This window comes from Pongo pygmaeus, chromosome 21 (genome assembly GCF_028885625.2).
Source record: "Pongo pygmaeus isolate AG05252 chromosome 21, NHGRI_mPonPyg2-v2.0_pri, whole genome shotgun sequence".
Taxonomy (NCBI): Eukaryota; Metazoa; Chordata; class Mammalia; order Primates; family Hominidae; genus Pongo; species Pongo pygmaeus.
The window spans coordinates 65,502,376-65,523,535 of NC_072394.2; the positions used below are offsets into that span (position 1 = coordinate 65,502,376).

Genomic DNA, 21,160 nt, shown 5'->3' on the forward strand with positions numbered 1-21,160 from the left:
CCGCATCCCAATCCCTTCATGCGCTACCGTGACGTGTGGCGGGGGAAGGAGACTTGGCAGCTGTGGTAAAGGTTAAGGTGGGGACAATCCTGGGTTCCCCAGTGAGCCCAGCGTATGAACCCTTAAAAGAGAGCGCATTGGCCAGCTTCTCCCTGGAGGCCGAGCTATAAGGCAGGAGGCGGAGGCAGAGAGATTCGAGGTAAGGACATGACCTGGTTTTGCTCTGAAGATGGAGGATGGAGCCGTGAGCCAGAGAAGGGAGCAGCCTCCAGAAGCTGGGAGCAGCCTTTGGCCAACAGCCAGCAAGGATGTGGGACCCAGGTCCTGCAACTGTAGGGCCTGGATTCTGACAACAGCTTGTCAGAGCAGGAAGCCAGTTTTTCCTGGAGCCTCCCAGCAAGAACCCTGCTGGCTGAAACCTCAGTTTCAGCCTCATGAGACCTTGAACAGAGAAACCAGAAGAACCCGCGAGAACCTCTGACCTCCAGAGCATGAGATGAAAAATGGACGTTGGTTTATGCTGCTACATTTGTTATAATTTGTCCCAGCAGCAGTGGGAAACACACAGTATCCCCCTTGCCTGCTCTGCTGATGGAAAGGTACATTGTTTTCAACCTTCTGCTATGAAGAAAGCTTTGCATTAACTCTCCTTGCTCATATGCACATGCAGTGGAGGACAAATCTGCTGTCAAGCCCTGAATTGGGTTTTTGAGACACTGTCCGTCAAAACACCTACAGTGTGCCCCTGTGCAGAGGCTATGCATACACACAGCCCCACCATCCACAGGACGACAGAGGCTGGCTCAGCCAGCCCAGGACCATCCGGCCCCCCAGGAGCTGCCTGATTCCAGGAACTCGTAGGCCATGCCCGGGCTCCCCCGAGCAGGCTGTCTCCTGGGTCTGAGTGGGGAACAGGAAGGCCTCAGCCTCTCAGGTCACCAGAAAGTTTGTGCTCAGATGGGCTGAATGTTCTGGGTCCATTTCCTCCTCAAGCCCAGAAGGGTTTGCTTTGCAGGAACCTGTTCCAAGTGATTTCTAAGTACTCAAAGGCTCTTTGGTGGATGTGTCAGGATCCCAATTCCTGAAATTAGAAAGTTGTGTCAAAAATCACAAAGAGGCTGGGTGCAGTGGCTCACGTTTGTAATCCCAGCACTTTGGGAGACCGAGGTGGGCAGATCACTTGAGTTCAGGAGTTCAAGACCAGCCTGGCCAATATGGTGAAACCCTGTCTCTATTAAAAATACAACAATTAGCTCAGTGTGGTGGCAGGTGTCTGTAATCCCAGCTACTCGGGAGGCTGAGGCAGGAGAATCACTGGAACCCAGGAGGTGGAGGTTGCAGTGAGCCGAGATCATCGTGCCCCTGCACTCCAGCCTGGGCGACAGAGTGAGACTCCATCTCAAAGAAAGAAAGAAAGAAAGAAAATCAAAAGGAACTGGCCTGGCCCAACATCCTGGCCGCTGTGTCCTCCTCGCTGCAAAGTCAGATTCTTCGCTCCCCCTGTGGGGTTTCCTGGACCCCTGCACACAGTCTGCTAAGTGCCTAACCTGGCCACTATTGGAGCCCCCCGATCCCACAGAGGTGGCTGTTCAGAGAGAAGCGGTGGGCCCAGTGTTCCCCAGGCAACACTCCACGAGTCGGTGCAGGAAGAAGAGAGGTGACACTTGGGGCTGCTGGGGCTCAGCCCCTCCAGGGCCCTCAAGAGGGGTGTATAAGTCTCCCACCCAGGGGTGAGGAGCTGGGTGCTCCCCACCAACACCCGCTGGCATCAGCAGCAGCTGCTCCTAGGGCGTCACCTGCCCGAAAGCCAAGGAAGCCCCGTGCAGAGGGCAGCATATCTGGGAGCGGCCACTCGGGTGGGGCCGCCTTCCTCAAGCTCCCATCCCAGCAAGGACTCCCCTGCCTCAGGCTTTCGGCGTGAGGACAGCTCTGGGCATGGCACCCGCACCCAGCAGAACTGTGCTAACCAGGCCAGATCTCCAGGGGCCAACACAGCCTGGCCTCTAGGACGGGCCATGCTGCGAGGGAGGGAGACAAGTATGGGGAGGCCTGCTTCCACTGGTTTGGTTTTTGATTAGGGAATGGCAGAAACCCAGGCCTCCTGGGGCAGAGATTCAGCTCTCCTAACGGAGGTGGCCTTGGTGGGGGATACTTTTCAGCAGGGACTCTTTTATCCCAGAGTGTTTTTGCTGCATGCGCGATGACTGGCTCAGTTTTTGTAATAATCGTTTCCATCAGCATAGAGACAGCTGTTTATATTCTTCAACTTTGTATTATGAAAAACGTCAGACAGAAAAGTCGAGAGACTAGTATCGCATGCACCTGTGTGCACAGCGTCCAGATTCAACAGTTACGAAGGGAAAATCCCACATTTTATTTTAAATTTACCAAAGACTGAAACACACCAAGTACGGCAGGAAGGATAACCTGGGTGGAGGAGCGATGGGGCTGGAGAGTCAGGGCACAAGGGTGAGGGGAATGGGGTGGGTGGGACAGAGGTGGGGGATGGAGGGTGGGATGGGGCTGGGTGTGACCGGGTGGGGAGATGGAGGGTGGGGTGAGGCAGAGGTTGGGGAATTGATGGGTGGGTGGAGGTGGGTGAGGGTAGGGTGGGATGGGTGGGACTTGGCAGGGATGGAGCACGGGTTGAGGCCTAGGTGAGGGGATGAAGGGCGGGGTGGGCCAGGGGCAGTCCCCAGTGCCCACAGCTGGAGCAGGCGAGGGGCAGGAGGGAGCGGCTGCCTGCCCCTGTGCTGGGTGGGTGGGCCCCGGGGCACCCCCTGGCCTGCTGCTGGGTCTCCTGAAGGAGGGGTTTGTTCCCGCCTCCCGAGCCCACAGTCTGGTCTGTGTGTGCCTGTGTCTGTTGACAACTCCATAAGTGAACTGTGATACACCAAGGCTTGGGGGAAGTGTGGGAAATGCTTGTGATTTTCTTTCTCTGCAGAAGTGGAGCAGAGAGAAAGCAGCTCCCACAGCGTGAGCGCCTGACACGGAGGAGACCCAGGGCTCGGAGGCCTAAGGCATTCGCTCCAAAGACCTGAGAATTAAGGGAACGCGGGGGGCACTCTTGCCCAGACCTGGAAGAACAGCAAGTGCTGTGAGGGCCTCTGCACCCCGTGAGGACCCCCATGCCCCCTGAGGACCCCTGTACCTTGTGAGGGCCCCTGTGCCCTGTGAGGGCCCCTGCACCCCTGGGCCTGGGCGGAGACCCACACACAACCCCACTATTCCAGGGGAAGAGAAAGGGGCCCTGTGGGGCTTGTCAACCATCGCAGACCCAGAGACTCTGGGCAGAAGCTTCTGCCTGCCACACTCAGCCTGCGACGGCCCCACCAGGAGAGCCCAGCCGTGAGTCCCAGAGGAAGCAGCTTAAAGGGCCCCTTTCCACCGGCTGCCAAGCCCCTCCAGGCTTTGCTGAGGCCCTGAGGTAACCAAGCAAAAACCAGCCTCACTTCCTGGGAGCTCAATCACCAGAAACTTCAGGGAAACAAAAACCCACCCGAAGACATTTTCCCTAATTACCCAGACAAGTCAGACAAAGGCCATGTAGAGCCTTTCCCGGAGTTTCCCAGCAAGCACCGCAGCATCTGGGTTCTCACGTGGCCGTCAAGCCTGTGCACCTCCACACGGAGCTCGGGACCCACCCCCAGGGCTCCTGGAGTCAGCTCAGCCTCCGCCAGCAGGCAGGCCCCAGCGCCCACCGGCATTTCTGGGCTTGCAGGGCACAGAGCCTGATGCTTTGCTCCAGCTCCCAGCAAACAGGAGAGGAGCCCACGTGGCTGCGGCGTGGGCAGATGCACAAGCCCCCCACCCTGCTGGGAGCCCAGGTGGCCCAGGAGTGCTCCCGGCCTGGCCAGCTGCCCACACCTCTGGCTTGGACTGTCTGAGGCCCTGAGAGGGAGGCCTAGCCTCCAGCTGCTTAGCCCCAAGAGGAAGGTAGGGCTGACAGGCTGGATGGGTCAGACACAGCAAGGACAAGAGGCCACTTGACTCTAGCCAGCACCTGCTTGTGTCCCAAGGCTGCAGTGTGTCCAGGAGGGACCAGCAATGCCCATCTATCTTGTCTTGGCCACCGCCACAGCCAGCCTGACCACCCAGACCTGAGAGATTTGCTCACCAGGGCACTCGACACAGCAGGCCGCAGAGCTGCCCAAGAGCCTTAAATCTGCTCCCACCTTTTCATTCTTGATCTCGGTGTAGACGTGCTCTGGAAGATGATCCATTTGGGGCATTGACGCTCCTTCCTCTCGCCACTGTTTTTCTTAGTTACTGCACTATTTTCAGATGGCTGGTGGATACTTCATACCTGTAAGCAATGCACTGGAGCTGTGCTTCTTGGCTGGTGACTTCTGACTACTCCCACGGAGGGAAAGCCTGGGCCCCCTCCCACCCGCATTCCCACCCTCATCTTTTCCTTATGTCCCCTTCACGTTGTTAAGATCTTGGACATTTGCCTTCTGTTCAGTCATACATTTGAGACCTCCTTTTTCGTCTATAGGATGATTCTAACTAGGTTATTTGGTTTGGCTGTGTCCCCACCCAAATCTCATCTTGAATTATATCTCCCATAATCCTCACGTGTCATGGGAGGGACCCAAGGGGAGGTCATTGAATCATAGGAGCGGTTACCCAGGTTGCTGTTCTCGTGACAGTGAGTGAGTTCTCACAAGATCTGATGGTTTTATAAGGGGTTGTCCCCCTTTTGCTCGGCACTTCTCCTTCCTGCCACCACGTGAAGAAGGACGTGTTTGCTTCCCCTTCTGCCACGATTGTAAGTTTCCTGAGGCCTCTTCAGCCTTGTGGAACTGTGAGTCAATTCAACCTCTTTCCTTTATAAATTACCCAGTCTCAGTTGTATCTTTATTAGCAGTGTGAGAACAGACTAATACACCAGGCCATCCTGATAAACAGCACTTAAGTATTATGACGATTTAAATATCATCTTTTGAGAAGCCAAGTGCTATGTTTGTGTCCTAGGGCAGGAAATACAATCCCATTCTAAACCCTTCCACGTAAACCAGACTCCACAGAGCACCAGCTCTCTGTGCCGTTTGTTTTCACTCTCAGCTTTCACCTTTTCTCCATGTCCTTGCGTCCCCGTGGCCTCCTCCTTCCCAGCTGCTGTGGTTCAGGTGCTTCAGGTGCACTGGGCACCCCAGGTCCTGGCAGACACGTTGTCCTCACATGGGAAGACTTGGGCTGCAATTGAGGTTCTTGGTTCCTTGTGAACTTTGTCTTCAGGCATCCAGTGTCGCTGATCCAAGCAGCTGTCACTCTGGCTCTGAGTCCTATGGGCACTCAGTTCCTCTCCAGAAGCTCTCAGGCCTTCCCTCCTTACCTCCAGATTCTGAAATGTTGCCAGAAGGGAAAGCAACACCCTTTGCCTCAATCCCGCTTGGTCCTCGGGAGGCTGGCTCACATCTCTCTGTTCCCTTCCGTGTTGTCCTCATGGAGTTGCAGTTGACACCCACCGGGTTGGCCCTTGAAACCCCAGCATCTCCCTCCTAAAAGTCAACAGAAAACGCATCCAAAGCCCAGGTGCTGCAGAGCCCGGCTTCGGGGACGTGCTGGGGCAGAGGGACTTACTTCAGAAGGACTTTTCTTGCCTATGAAAAGAATTGCTCCTTTTACAAAGAGGACATTGGCTGTTTTCTGTGTTGACCCAAAGAATAATTTCCCTTTGTTGAACAAAAAAAAGCAGAGCTGGAATTTAGAAGCTGAATGAATGGGGAAAGTTTCCATCTTTTTAAAAAATAAATTCTGCCCCTTGTGAACCCACAGGAACCCGACTGGAGAGCTGAAACCTCTGGGAACCCAGGCCAGCCTCCGTAGTGTTTTTCAAGTGTCATGTCTCCCTGGGTGTTTTTAAAGTCGTGATTGTCCCAGGGTTTTGAGGGATCCGAGGAGATGAGAATAGCAGTGGGAAATGATGCGTGACACTCACCACAGATGGCCGTGTCAGAGCCTTATCTGGAACATGCAAGCAGAGGCTGGCTCCATGGGCACAGGCGCTGCTGGCGCCAGGCTCCCCATCAGCCTGGGGAGGAAGCTTCACGGCCAACATCCGTGAGACTCCAGCCTCTTGGGGTCAAGGGCCCAGCCCGGCCAAGAACCTGAGAAGCTCTGTCCTTGCTGCCAGACGTCATCGCCCCTGAGAGCTGGTCTCTTGCTCTAGGCAGGGTCCCTGGGGTGCCCCCCCAGCCTGCAGCCCAACTCTCTACCACCCTCAGCTATCTGACACCTCTCCTGAGGAAGATGATCCCTGCCAACCCTGCAGAAAACTCCCAGGGGACCATGGGAAGGGGAACAAGATGGGCAGGACTGGCCATTCCCAGGCAGGAGAAAGGACAGCTGCCCCTCAAACCCACCATTCAGGGAAGGTGAGGGCAGGTGATGGGCCGTGGGGTAGCGCGGGCACAGCACATGCCTGGTTCCTCCACCTGATGTAGGAAACCCATTACCCAGTGCTCCTGCGCCTCAGTTTCCCCATCTGCAATGGAGATAGCAATGGCTCTACTGAGAGGTTTCTGTGATGCATAAGTGATGTTGTGCCGTGAAGAGCTGGCACAGCATGGGCAGAGAGTGACCAGGAACATGCTCCCACATCCCGACAGCTTGGTCCTTGTTGTCTGGGCTCCGGCTGAGCAGGTCAGGACAAAGGTGCGGCCCCCTTGGCTCTCGAAGTCACCATTTGCCAGCTGGACAAAGGTCCTTCCAGCTCAGCCTGTTTTTGTTTGTTTGTTTGTTTTAGACAAGGTCTCACTCATGTTGCCTAGGCTGGAGTGCAGTGGCACAATCACAGCTCACTGCAGCCTTGACTTCCCAGGGTCAAGCCATCCTCCCTTCTCAGCTTCCTGAGTAGCTGTGACTACAAGTGTGTGCCACCACACTCAGGAAATTTTTTTTTTTTATTTTTTGGTAGAGATGGAGGGCTCCCTAGGTTGTCCAGGCTGACCTCAAACTGCTGGACTCAAGGAGTCTTCCCACCTCGGGCTTCCAGAGTGCTGGGATTACTGTCCCTGGCTGAGCTTGGTTCTTGGTGACAATGGGGCGGTGACTGAGGACTCAAAGGACCACACACCCCATGGCAGGCAGGAAACATGAGGCTCATCTCCCCCAGCAGATTGGAAAAAGACAATGAGAAGCAGCTCAGCCCGGCACCCCCCAGCCCATGTGAGCCAACTTAAAAACAGCTTGAGTGGCAATTGCGTGGCCTCTCCCACTGTGGTGCTTGCACCCACCAGCCCTGGAGAAGTGCTGGGCCCCGCCCCAAAGCGTCTGATGCAGCAGAGCTGTGTGTTGGGTGTGCTGCCCATGTGCATGTGTGCACGAGTGTGCGCGTGTATATATGTGTCATACACATGCATGTGTGTGCACCTGGGTGTGCATGTGTGTGTCCATGTATGTGTGTTGTGTACATGTGTGCACGTGTGTGTGCATGTGTTCTACCTGTGTTGTACATGTGTTGTACCATGGCAGGCAGTACAGGTGTGTGTGCATATGTATACACACATGTGCACATGTGGGAAGAATACCTATTTCTGACAAGTCTCCGGGTGAGGCTGAGTCTGCCGTTGCAGGGCCCGCATTCTGAGCACCCTGGGTCTATCAGAACGTAAGCCCTCCTCCTCCTCCTCCTGTCCCATCCCACAGAGGATAAGAGGGGCGCATGTGGACGGGGGTTCCAGGACAGCATGGCTTCTCACAGCAGAAACACGCAGCAGAATCTGTCCATCAAGGCAGGCGTGGTGAAATCAGTTATGCACCCTTACCTAGGAATCCTCCGCGCCCACAAAAGCAGTACCTGGAGAGCCAGGGCCTGGGTCTCCCCTGGGCTATCATGGCCTGCCTCTCTCCCTCCCTCTACAGACCCTAAGGAGCAGTCGACAGGGAGAGCACTACCCACCCTGGCCCTCACTCATGCAGCTCACATCGGGCTGTGAGCTGTGAGAGGTGACGCTGTGGACCTGCGTGGGCCCCACGTTTCAAGTCAAATCAAGCTGCTGACCAGGAGGTAATTCAGGCAAAAGGGGCAGAATCATCAGATAAAAGGTAGGATGCCCAGTTATATTTGGATTTCAGAGAATTCAAATTTGATTCAAATTTGATAATTAAAATATGAATGATTTTATAGTATAAGTATGTCCCGAATAGATACATGGATTATATTACATTATGCTATGTTATATCATATTATTTTATTAGGAAGGGGGTGACCACTGCTAACCAGAAGGTGCCTGTCTCCCAGCCTCACGGGGACACGTGGTTCTTGGTCATAAGAGCTGGGTACAGTGGAAGGGATGTTTAGAAGGCTTTGGTCAAACATACATATATATATATATATATATTCGGGGCATACTTACACTACAAAATTATTCAATGTTTATCTGAAATTCAAATTTACCTGGGCATCCTGTATTTTTATGTTAAATCTGGCAACCCCTGAAAGGAGCCAAAACCCCCTCAGGCGGTCGAGAGTGCGGCAGCCAAGCCAGCACACTGCAGCTCCCTCCTTCTCGGGGCCGTGGCCTGGCCCTGCAGGGGACATCGTGGGAACAATAATTGGCCAAGTCTAGTGCTGGGGGCATCATGGGCGCTGCCCCAGAGCCACAACCAGCCTGCCTTTTGGTCAGCATGGTGTGTCTTCCGATGCCCCATGTGAAGAACTGAACTTCTTTTCTGAATGCTGAGAGTGGCCCCCTCGTGGTGGGCAGGTTCCCAGGAACGGAAACGCCTTCCCTTGGTTCCCTCCAGCAGAGTTCAGACAGGAGCCAAGATCTGGGTCCAAACACTGGGTAGAAAACGCCCCCTAGAGGTGTGATGTGTTGGCTGCAAGCCTGGTGGCTGGGCCTGGGGACACCCTCACCAGGTTGCCTTCAATGGGGGGTTCCCCTGAAGCCCAACTTTTAATTTTCTGCAACCACAGGCTACTTTGGTCAGAAGGGAAATAATTAGATCAGAACCTTAATAGCATTAATTTCCCCGAAATAGGAAGAAAGCAAAGGGAGGAGACATGAGAGCTGTTAATCAGGTGACGACATATCCCACCTGGCTGTGTTGGAAAAGCGGCTCTATGGAAGACACAGCATCCAGGGCAGGAAGAGGCAGGCTCGGTGATGTTGGGTTGGAAAGCCCCTGCCTCGTCTGGCAGCCATGCAGTCCCCAACACCTCTGAGGCCACTCAGCCCAGGGAAGGGGACAACAGAGCTGTGCTCAGTGTCCAGCTGTCTGGACAAGGCCCAGGGAGATGGCCTGTGGTGGAGCAGGAGGACCTGGGGAAACAAACCCACAGTGGCCGCCCAGCTGCAAAGGCTGCGCTCTTTCTACAGTGTCTGGGGTCTCAGGTATGAGTGGCAGAGGGAGCAGTCCCATCAGCCATGTCAGCCTCGTTGCAGTGGAATTCCACTTCTGTCCCAGAGACTCAACCAGATAGAAGGAAACTGTGACCACAGGCATGTGGACACACAAGGGTATGTTTGAGCAAAGCCTTCTAAACATCCCTTCCATTGCACCCGACTCTCAGGACCAAGAACCAGGTGTCCCCATGGGGCTGGGAGATGGGCACTCTCTGGTTAGCAGTGGTCACCCCCTTCCAGAGATGACATCAGCTCCCCGGGCAAGAAACTCCACTTAGTCAGAACCCAGAGCCGATCTGAGGAATGATTCACGCTAGCTAGACTTATACAAGACTGATCTATAAGCTGGAAGGCTCGTATGTTCGCTGACCATGGGAAAGCCTTTCCAGGACCTGAGTGTTTCCCACCTGGGATCCAGGTCCTCTGTTCCTGGGATCAAGATATTTGGGAAGCCACATCCATGTTTTGAAGGAAATTTGAGCAACAGGGATCAAAGAGTGAGGATCATTCATTCCATCCCCATGAGGGAGGGAATGGGTCAGTAGGTTGTGTAACCAGTCCACAAATGGTCACTGTCCACCTGCTGTGTGTTGGCCTTGCCTGAGAGGTGGGGGACAGTGGTGCCACACCAGACCCAGCCCCGGCCCCCTGGAGCCAGCTGATAGCCTGGCAGGGGTGGCACACGTTGAACAAATTATCGTCCATGATGCAGAATGACAAGTGTGCAAAGTGCATCCCACAAAGCACTTATTAAGTGAGAAACACAGGTGTGTGGCCACAGAGGCCAAATGGGACCCTCACAGCTGGGGCGGTGACCTTGGAGCTGAGAGTGAAGGCTGCACAGGAGAGAGACAGGCAAAGGGGTGGGGGCAGTCATTTGCACCCTAGGGGGCTGCAGGGTGATTTGCAAGGGGAGCCCAGGTGAGGGTCCACAGGGACTAGAGCAGGCCAAGAAGGGAGGTGGTCAGGGGTCAGCTGGAGCCAGGCTTCTGAGGGTTGATTCCTGGCTCTGCCCTCAACCCAGGCAGTTCCCCACTCTACTCATCTCTGACTCCTCCCCTCAAAGCAGGCGTGACAGCGGCACCTGCCTCAGAAAGGAGGGGGCGTGTGGGGAAAGCGCGTATTTCATGACGACCGCCCAGCATAGAGCCCTGGAGACAGTACCCCTGCCCAAGTTCCCACTGGAGCAGGCAGACAGCCCCGGCTGGGATGAGCCAAGCGTGTGTCTCCATGTGGACCCGGCCCAATCTGGGGCTCAGCACCCTCGGGTCTCCTGATCCGGGCTCCTGTCTCGCCCTTTTATGCCATCTTTTCTCAATAGGCACAGGGGACGCCCAAGGGAGGAGGCGCTCCAGACTGAAAGAGGAGAGTGCCTGGCAGGGACGGGTGGGGAGGAGCAGGGACCCCAAGGTGTCCAGGGAACAGTAAGGAGATGAGTAAAGGTGAGGGTCCCGTCTCCCGAGCGTATCTGTGCTAAGTGGCTGTGGGCTGGATTTCATTCCTCTTTAGAGCAAGGCTGAGGCCAGGGCCACCTAGGGGCCAGGGTAGAGGACGTATCACATGACAGCAGTGGCCTAGACCCCTCACGAAGTCTCACTGGGCCATATCTCCACCAGGGCATGGCAGGGACCGGTATCACCAGCGGCCCCCTGCACAGATGGGGAAGCTGAGGCCCAGGTCCCAGTCAGCCAAGCCAGCTCTTCGACCACTCAGTGGTCCCAGCAGGTGAGGCTGACCAGAGCCTGCCTGGGCTAAGAGGCTGCGCTCACCAGTGCCAGCTGTGGTTGGTCACCAGGATGCCTGAGCGCGCTGGCACAGGCCCAGGGCACCCTGCAGGGCAACCAACCCTCACCGAGATCCCCAGGGAAGGGGCTGTTGTTGGCCCATTGTACGGAGGAGGGCACTGAACCCTCAAGAGGCTCAGGCTCAGGGCCTCGCCCGGTCACACAGCTGGAAGGCGCCAGAGCCAGGAAAGGGACCCGGAAGCCCGACCCGGAGCCTACACCCGCAGAGGCGAAAATATCTGCGTAGCGGGTCCCTGGCCAGTGGGCCGTGGTGGGCGTGGCCGAGAGGGAATGGGGCGGAGAGAAGCCCGTGAGGGCAGGGCGGAGGCGGAGCGGGCGGAGCCGGAGGCCGCGGCGGCCTTGATTGGATGCCGCCTTAAGCTCGTCATGGAAACGTTTTGACCTGGCGGCCCCGCCCCTGACCCGCCCCCGAGCCGCCCTTCCGAGCGCTGCCCCGCCCGGCCCCAGCCTAGGCCCCGCCCTGGTCACGCCCCCTCTGCACCGCCCGGCCCCGGCCCCGCCCCCGCCCCGCGGTGGGGCCTCCGCAGCGACCCGCGGTTAACGCTTCACCACAGCTTGGGCTGCGCGGCCGGGAGTCGGAGGCAGGCGGTCAAGGCCGGCAGGGCCGGACCCCCTACTTGCCCTTTCTCCCAGGAGGCGCTGGACTCTGGGGGCGGGCGTGAGCCCCTCCGTCCCGCACCCAGACCCGGGCAGTGAGCCCTATGCCTGCAGTAATTGTGGGGTTTCTGGTTTTGTTTTTTCCTTAACATCTTTATTGAGACCATACAGTTCACCCGCTTAAAGCGCACGATTCGGTGGGGTTTTGTTGCGAGCAACCGTGGCCACTATCTAATTCCAGACATTTCACCTCCTTAAAAAGAAGCTGGGCCCGGCCGGGCGCAGTGGCTCAAGCCTGTAATCCCAGCACTTTGAGAGGCCGAGGAAGGAGGATCACCTGAGGTCAAGAGTTCGAGACCAGCTTGGCCAACATAGTGAAACCGCGTCTCTACTAAAAATACAAAAATTAGCCGGCCGTGATGAGTGCCTGTAGTCCCAGCTACTCGGGAGTCTGAGGCAGTAGAATCGCTTGAACCCAAGAGGCAGAGGTTGCAATGAGGCGAGATCGTGCCATTGCACCCCAGCCTGGGCAACAGAGCGAGACTCTGCCTCAGAAACAAAAAAGAAGCCGGTCCCCATCCGCAGTGACTCGCGTTTCCCTCCCCCTCCCCCGTCCCCGGCAACCGTGCATCTACTTTCTATTCCTATGGAGTTGCCAGTTCTGGCTCTTCCTGTGAATGGATTCCCATGCTGTGTATTTTGGTGTCTGAATTCTGACTTTCGTCTCAGCCCGCACCCACGCTGCCGCAGTCCGCGCTCGCTGCTTTTAGGCTGAACGCGGCTGCGCCGTGCGGGTGCCCGCGCTCCGGGCGCCCCTCGCAGGTTCAGCCCCGGGTTGGGGGCGGCGCTTGCCTCGCGGCTGCGGGTCCCAGCGTGAACCTGTGTCTTGTTCCACCGCCGCGGGCGCCCGCCACGGAGGTGCTGCCTCCTAGGGAGACGGTTCCATCGTTGAAGGAACGGCTGGACTGTCTTTCGCAGCAGCGGCCCATCTGACCCCACAGCACGACCGCACGAGGGTCCCGAGCCCCGACCCTAGCAGCACTCGTCACCCCGGCCGCGTGGTTGTGGCGGTCTCGGCGGGGCAGGGGGTCCCCATGCCGGCTGATTCTTGTTTCGCGTGACCGACGGTGCTCATTAGCCATATCTATACATCTTTTTTTTTTTTTTCGAGTCGGAGTTTCGCTCTTGTTGCCCAGGCTGGATTGCACTGGCGCGATCTCGGCTCACTGCCTCCCAGGTTCAAGCGATTCTCCTGCCTCAGCCTCCCGAGTAACTGGGATTACAGGAGCCCGCCACTACGCCCGGCTAATTTTTTTGTATTTTTAGTAGAGACGGGGTTATACCATGTTGGCCAGGCTGGTCTCGAACTCCTGACCTCAGGTGATCCGCCCGCCTCGGCCTCCCACAGTGCTGGGATTACAGGCGTGAGCCACTGCGCCCTGCCCATCTGTACGTCTTCTTTGGAAAAATGTGTATCCAAATCCTTAGCCGTTTTATAGTTAGATTGTCTTTTTATTATCGAGTTATAAGAATTATACCTTCTGCAAGGAAGTTATCAGATATAGGATTTGCAAATATTTTCTCCCATCTGTGGGTCGTCTTTTCACTTTTCTGATGGTTTCCTTTGAAGCACAGACTTTTTTGTTTGGGTGCAGTGTATTTCTTACTGTGCTTTAAAGAGGAACACGTTTTAAGCACCCCCGCGCGGGGCGGAGCAGGGCGGAGTCCCCGGCGGGAAGAGACCCGAGACCTCGGCTGCGCCTGCGCCGACGCCGGCGCGTGAGCCCCAGCGCGTACCCGGCGGAGCGCGCGCCCGCCCCCGAGTGCGCCTGCGCGGAGCTCGTGGCCGCGCCTGCTCCCGCCGGGGGCTCCTTGCTCGGCCGGGCCGCGGCCATGGGAGAAGCCGAGGTGGGCGGCGGGGGCGCCGCAGGCGACAAGGGCCCGGGGGAGGCGGCCACCAGCCCGGCGGAGGAGACAGTGGTGTGGAGCCCCGAGGTGGAGGTGTGCCTCTTCCACGCCATGCTGGGCCACAAGCCCGTCGGTGAGCGCCCAGGCTGCGGACGCGCGTGGGGGCGGGGCGGGCAACCGGCGGGGCGGGGCGGGGCCTGCGCTCGCGACACCCTCGCCCCCACGCTCCCCGCCGAGCCCGGGCCGTGACACCGCCGCCACACCCGTCCCGGGACCCCCGCCCCGTCCCACGCGCCCTTCGGACCCCGCCCCGGACCCCGCCCACGACCGCTACCCCCGTGACACCGCGAGGCCCCAGCCCGCAGTGCCCCACCCCCACCCCCGCCCCGGGACACCCCACCGCCTCCCACACACACCACCCAGCCCTGCCCCCCCACAGCCCCTCCACACCCTGGCCCTCCCCATCTCTCCGCAGCCACCCTTGCCCCTCCAGTCCCCAGGGCAGCCCGTCCCCTCCATCCCCGTTCTCCTCCCCGCTCACCGGTTATCCCGCCGCCCCTCCTCCCCTCCTCCCCTCAGGTGTGAACCGACACTTCCACATGATTTGTATTCGGGACAAGTTCAGCCAGAACATCGGGCGGCAGGTCCCATCCAAGGTCATCTGGGACCATCTGAGCACCATGTACGACATGCAGGCGCTGGTGAGCCCATCCGCCCTCCCTGTGCCGCCCGATGGGGGCACGAACCCGCACACCGCTCTCTGAGAGTCAGCCTGAGCTGGGCAGAGGCCCCTCCATACCTGCTGGGGTCCGCTGGGCAGAGCAGAGGCCCCTCCGTACCTACTGGGGTCCGCTGGGCAGAGCCCCCTGCAGTGAGGCCCGTCCTTAAGGAGGGCATCCCGGGGCTCCAGAGCCTGTCATGGAAAGCACAAACGCAGTGCTAGCAGCTGGCTAGCTTTTCAGGGGGCCTGCTTTAGACTGGGTGCTGGGCCAGAGTCTCCAGCTGAGATCCTGGGGAGGGAGGGAAGGATGCAGAGTCCCGGGCCCTTAGGCCATTGTCAGCCTCCTGGGAGGCCCCCGAAGTGCTTTAGGCAGAGGGTGACCCTATCGGAGTCACACCAAGGTGAATTTGGTGACTTCTGTGGGAGTCAGACAAGTACAGTTCCAGTCCCCACAGAGCTTGGAGCTGGTAGTGTGTGACGGGGGAGCGGGTTAACTAGGTAAGCAGGGTGGCCAGAAGAGACAGGTGGGTGTTCCAGGCCCTGTGGCAGCAGGAGGTGGTGGGTCCAGGAGCTCAAAGAAGGTGGTGTAGTTGAAAAGTGGGGTGGGGGTCAGGGGTCAGGTGACCAGGAGGAGTGGGGACCTGTGCTGGTGAAAAGAGAGTCTGTGCCAGCCACGTTGGACTCAGGGCCACACCAGCCATCCCAGTACAACATAGGTCTCTTCCTCTGGCCTGTGTGACCTCAGGAGGGCAGTGCCTGGCAAGCACTCTCTTCTTCTTTGCCTGGTTCTGTGCCTGTGGCGCTCCCAACCGACACCCTCGGTGTCCATGGACTCCTGCCATGTGGATGAGAACTCGAGGTGCCTGCGGCCTTTCCCCAGGGCTGTCACTGTGCCCTCTGCACGCCGCCTTGGGGAACGCAGTCTCATGGTGAGACTGCAGGCTGTGCTGGGCAGGCGGGGCCCACAGGTGTGTGTCACCAGGGCTGCCCGGTCCTCAAGGCGCGCCTTAGTGATGCCGGTCCCGATGGGTCTTCCTGTCTCCTGCACCTGCTTCCGCTGGTTCTGCCCTCCCTGGGTCTGTCTGGAAAGCCCAGCTGTGGCAGGCGCTGTTCACAAAAAGAAGAAATGCCCTTTGCCCTTGCCCCGCCTGCCGCAGCCTCCAACACAGTGATGTGTGCTCATTGGCTGCTCCCCAAGTGGCTCTTACACGGCTCTAGTGACTTCCTGAAACTGCATTTTCACCCTTGTTTCTTAAACAAAACTCTCTATTTGATATTAGCATGAGTCTGAGATTCTTCCATTCCCGAATCCAGAGAGGAACTTTGTCCTTCCAGAAGAGATCATTCAGGAGGTCCGAGAAGGTGAGACTCGGGAGAGGTTGGGCTTGGGATTCAGAAAAGGCCAGACCCTGGCCAAGGGCAGGGAGGTGAGGGTGAGGACCCCGGGCCTCCAGGGAGGTGTGAGGGTCCAGCGCAGACCCCACCCCACCTGTGCTTGGGTGGTCTTGGAACCTCCGGGATTGGAGAGGACTTTGTTTGAGAGCAGTGGCTGGACGGAAGCTGAGGCCTGTGTGGGCAGCAAACGTCGGAGCAGTCCCTGGCCTGACCATCCCCCAGCGTCGGCCACCACCGTGGGTTTTCGGTGAGCGTCAGCTGTCTCCTCCACAGGAAAAGTGATGATAGAAGAGGAGATGAAAGAGGAGATGAAGGAAGACGTGGACCCCCACAATGGGGCTGACGATGGTGAGTGTGGAGCTCACCCTGCCCTGATGCCCTTTGGGGCTCAGCACCCCAAGGCTGCCCTCAGGCAGGGCACAGTCAGGTGGGCGTAGAGCCTGCGGTGCAGAGGCCCCAGGCAGGTCATCTAGGCACAGGGTGGATCCTGCAGTGCCCCCTCCCCAGGAGCTGAGTGCCTGCTCCATGTTGTAGGCTGGGGTCGGAGCGGCGGTCCCTGCAGTGCCCGCCGCAGGCAGGTCCTCAGGAGGACCAGGCCCCTCTGTGGGCCCAAATGCAAGGGGCTCCCAGCTCAGGAGGAAGCTTTGGGTTCAGAGGGTCACGTGTCAATATGCAGATTTTTTAACTGAACAGGGAGACAAAAATAAGATTCTGGATATTCTGTTGTCAGCCAAGTGATTTTTCGTTTCTCAGTTTTTTCATCTTCAGGGAGTTTGGGGAAAGCATCAGAAAAATCCAGCAAAGACAAAGAGAAGAACTCCTCAGACTTGGGGTGCAAAGAAGGCGCAGACAGGCGGAAGCGCAGCCGGGTCACCGACAAAGTCCTGACCGCAAACAGCAACCCCTCCAGTCCCAGCGCTGCCAAGCGGCGCCGCACGTAGACCCTCAGCCCTGGCGGCGGCAGAGAAGCGGGCGAGGCGCTGTGGTCGCTGAGGGGGTCGGCTGGGTCTGAGTGCCACCCCCCGGGCCACAGTGATATCATCCCAGTGCCGTGAGCCCACGCTGCCCGCCCTCAGGCTCTCAGGTGAACGTGGCTGTCGGCGGGGAAACGTGTGTGTCAGTTGGACCATGTGGGACCCTGATGGACCTGAAAGACCAGGATCGATCCAGCTCAGATATTGAGGGCTCTGAAGCCTCGTTCTGTCTTCTCTGGAGCAGCTGTGGCTTCCCCGTGGCTGCTTGGTGACATGGATTAGTGCTACATGGGCTGCAGTGTTTGGGATCCAGGCTACCTAGAGGGGCATCGGGCCAGGGGAAAACCTCGGATTAGCAAGCAATAAAAACATGACCTCACTCTTCCTCAAAGGAGCCACTGGTCTTCCCTGCGTGACTCAGTTCTTTCCATCTGTTTGTCCCGCTGCAAGCCTCTTTCTGTGCTGACTGTGACATCAGAACGTGGCCTTCCTGTCGCCCCTCCGTGCTACGCACTGAAGGCCACCCCCAGCCCCACCTGGGAAACTAAGAACTGGATATTTTGCCTCATTCACTTGTACTGTAACAATGTATATAATTTGGTTGGTATTTCACTATTTAATTTTTAAGAAGCCTATTTTACTAGTGTTTTATATGAACAAAGTACTGCAGAAGTTAAACCTGTGTTGTATTTTTTCTGAGATGTTTTGCTTTAAGAGATACTTTTTGCTCAGTTTTTATATGCCAGATACAGAGAATTTGTAGCGGTTATTTTTGTATGATCTAGTAACTTGCAAACAGACCAAATGGGTGAGAGGCGGGGACCGTGCAGCTGTCGGGCTGATGAGGAGGCGGCGGCCACCCCAGTGCTGATGGAGATACCACTTTTGTGTGACTGTGAACATTAAAGCACAAAAAAATCCAACCTGGAGTTGTGTGATTTTGATACCAAAGTAAGTTAACTTCTCCTCCAAAAGGAAGTTTTTATTTTTCCAAGATTTATAACTAAAGCATACACTTAGATGACTTACTAACATTCACTTGATACAACGTATAAACAAAATAGTAACAGATTCTGAGTGGTTATTTTGTGGACTGTGACAAGCACTTCAAATACAAAATGTTAGGAGGGCGAAACGGTGTGGGCCCTCATAGGTCAGGCAGGCACCCAGTGGGCTCCTTCCTGCTGAAAGCTGCGGCTGCAAGATGAGACCGCTGGCTGGGTCACAGAGTGAAGTCCAGCATTCCGTGTGCGGACAAGGAGACAAGCTGTCCTGGCCAGCCATCGCACCCCAATGTCTTCAGCTTGACGCTGCTTCTCTGCCAGTGGAGCCTCCTCCACCACCTGGGAACATCCCTGGCCATCTGTCCCTGAAGTCCTCCTCAATGTGACGCAGATCACAAGGCACCCACTAAAGGGGCAAAGCCAGGAATCCCGTGCCATGTGATCACCCCGTGTGGCACCTGCCGCTGGTCTGCACCAAACCCACTGTCACTTCTGGGGAAGAACAGCCCAGGGAAGCTGCTGGTCTACGGCCTGCCTGAGCTGCACTCCAAGGGTAGAGCAGCTGCCTGGGGGGACCCTGTGGGTCCCTTTTCTATAGAGCCGGGACAAATCCACAGCCCTGCAGTAACAGCCTGCCACAAAGAGCAGGCACCTGGAGGGCCCCACACACATAGACCAAAGGACTGAGCCCGCCTGGCATTCCTCCACTCACACCCCAAATACTCAGCCCTGCAGCCAGGGAAGGGTGGGTGGGGTCTCCCTTTGCTGCCCGTGTGCCTCCTTGCCCGTCCGATCTCTCCTGTGAGGTCAGCCTCAGTCAGGGCTTTGTGCCAGGTCCTGTCCTGGAGTCTCAGTCCGGGACAGCAGCCTGGCTCTTAGGCAGTCCAGAAGCAGCAGGGGAAAGAGGGGCAAATACTAACATGGGGTGTCACGGGATGGCCAGGAGGAGTCCTGCTCTCCACCAAGGCTCACTGTTCTAAACCTCCATCTGAAACCGCATCTCGGGTGACCTCAGATTGTGCTGGGAAAGCCTAGTTAATAGATCTGCCTCATCTCGATTACTGTAACATTTGGCTGCACTTCCAGGAGAAAGCGAGAGCCCACAGAGTAAGCCCACCAGGCAGGCGAGCAGCATGCCCCCCGCCCCAGCCCTCCCCTTCTGGACCAGAGGCTGACTGGTGGAAGTCAGGAGCCACGCAGCCCTTATGGACTCACAGGGGCTTCAGGGCTTCCCTGTGGGGAGGCCCAGTTCACGCTCTGCTGGCAGGTGGGATGCCCAGGTCAAATTCACAAGTGTCAGGGCAAGGGCGATGTGGCCTCAAGTCCTGGTCAGCGCTGTACTTACCCTCTCCCGGCCCTAGGGGTCCTGTCTATAACCTGGGGGCTTTATGTAATGCATACTCCACCATGTCATGTAGAAGGTGCAGACTGCACCTGAATCTGAAAAGGAAAACAGAGCTGGCATGAGGCTGGCCCGTGCACGGACGCTCACGCACCTGCTGCTGTAGAGGCGAGACGTGGTACACTGTGCGCTCGGGACAAGATCTGAATGGGTCAGAAGCCGCCGCTGATGTTGAGCCTGGAAGCCTCGGCAGTGGCTCTGTGCCTGGGACACCAAGGGCCCAAGAGCACCTGCTGCCGCAGAGTCATTTTCTCTATGGCTGGCAGCTGCGGGTGGGGACTCAGTGAAGGCCGAGAGTGGGAGTGATCTGAACTCCCCCGCCTGACCCACCCAGGGCGACCCAGGGGTGACTGGGAAAGGCAATTGGGTTCCACTGCTCCCCAAATAGCAGCAAATAAATACTGAGCTGCAGGGCACTGGCAGCGAGGCTCCCTGCTTGGCTGGTTGATTGAGGACAGGGCATGCTTGGGCCAAATCACGAGGCTGCCACTGGTCTTGCCTGGAGAAGATATGAAGGCTGTAATCCAAGCTCCCAGCCACACAAAATTCTGCTGGGCTCCTTAGCTATGAGCAGAGCCTGCTCCGGGCACATCACCTACTGCATGTGCAGAGACCATTGCCCTTCCTGGGTGCCTGGGAGCTCTGTGTGTGTGTGTGCATGTATGTGTATGTGAGAGAGAGAGAGTATGTGACAGAGAAAGAGAGCCCCTTTCCCCAGTCTCAGCAGCAAACCCTTCTGGAATGCCGTGCCACACAGGGCGTCACTGGACTGCAGAGGACGCTCTGAAAAAGGAGTTCTGTTGCACAGTCCCCTGCAGCAGCTCCTGCACTTCTTGGATTAGCGTGCCCCCGAGATGAGCTCTGCACACACACACACACACAAACGACACAAAAGCAACTAAAGAAGCAATTTGGTGTGGTGATATTTGTAAAGAAGCAATTCAGTGTGGTGATATTTGTAAAACAGAAGTTGGACAATGCCTCTAATACTCTTTTTAGGGAAGTGGTTCTATAGTCCTGCCGACAGTAGGTAGCAGCGGGAATGCTGTCCCCTTGGAACAATGTTGTCAGCACCCAGTATGCTTGTCTTTCTGTTTTCTGGGGCAGTGGAGGGGGCAGCCTGACCACCCAAGTCTCAGATCACCCAAACCCTATACAACCACCCAGCGCACCCATCAATGTCCCCATCAGAGCCCCCCGACTCCACCTCACAGTCTATTCTGATGCTGTAACCAGATCCCACCTGTAAATCATCTAACAAGGAGGTCAGGCAGCTCACTCAGGCTCCCTGGGAAACCTGCCGTGGTCACTGCAGTAAGTTGATTTACAGAAATGTCCAGAGCCCCAGAACTTCAGGGAATCACCACTGTCGTTTCAAGAAAGTGTGATGCATGTCCACAGGTTCCAGCCAGGTGAGACTGCACCTGCTAACAATGGTCAACAGGTCAGCAAAGATTAGGGCCCAGCACCCAGAGGGTCCTTAACCTGTACTTGTGGCCAGGATTGGAAGACTTCCATTCACGGCTGTCCCTGGCACACAGTACAAGGAATGTCACCAGTTCCCAGGCCCAGCAGGCCTGCAGGGCTAGGAGATGGCAGTGTCCCCTAGGGGCTGGGCTGGGGCCCGCTCCACCTTTCCACCACCATCATTACAGGGACAACTCTGCCAGGAGCTATCCTCATGGCCAAGTCCAAAATCCAGATTTAGTTTTACCTAAATGTTTTGAAATGAAGTGGTATAGCAGTTACAGAAGAAATTTATCTGGAATGGCCACTCCTGATTTTTATTTCAAGAGGTCACCAACCTTGCCATGTATCTGCCAGCAGATGTCAAAGGTGGATGAGCAAGGGACCCACGGTGCTGGGAAACAGCAGGTGAAAGTGACTTTGTGTTGCCCCAGATCTGCCAGTGCTTAGAGAGAGGGCCCTGAACTGGCATCAGCTGTATTGAACAGTCCCCAGGGTGACCCTCCTGGTGGCCCAGGCTTCGTGTGGTCC

General features: G+C 57.0%; 1 protein-coding gene across 2 annotated transcripts; it reads left to right on the forward strand.

Moving 5' to 3' along the window:
• Positions 1 to 13,571: 13,571 nt before the first annotated feature.
• MRGBP (MRG domain binding protein) lies at positions 13,572 to 17,679 on the forward strand. Of its 2 annotated transcripts, XM_054468046.2 has the most exons (5): positions 13,581 to 13,799; positions 14,246 to 14,367; positions 15,668 to 15,749; positions 16,056 to 16,130; positions 16,536 to 17,679. In XM_054468046.2, exons 1-5 carry the CDS (start codon positions 13,652 to 13,654, stop codon positions 16,721 to 16,723), a joined length of 615 nt encoding a protein of 204 aa, XP_054324021.1. In that variant the 5' UTR covers positions 13,581 to 13,651; the 3' UTR covers positions 16,724 to 17,679. The 2 variants fall into 2 exon arrangements, with proteins under 2 accessions (XP_063515018.1, XP_054324021.1); XM_063658948.1 differs by having other exon boundaries at positions 13,572 to 13,799; positions 15,668 to 17,679.
• Positions 17,680 to 21,160: the final 3,481 nt, after the last annotated feature.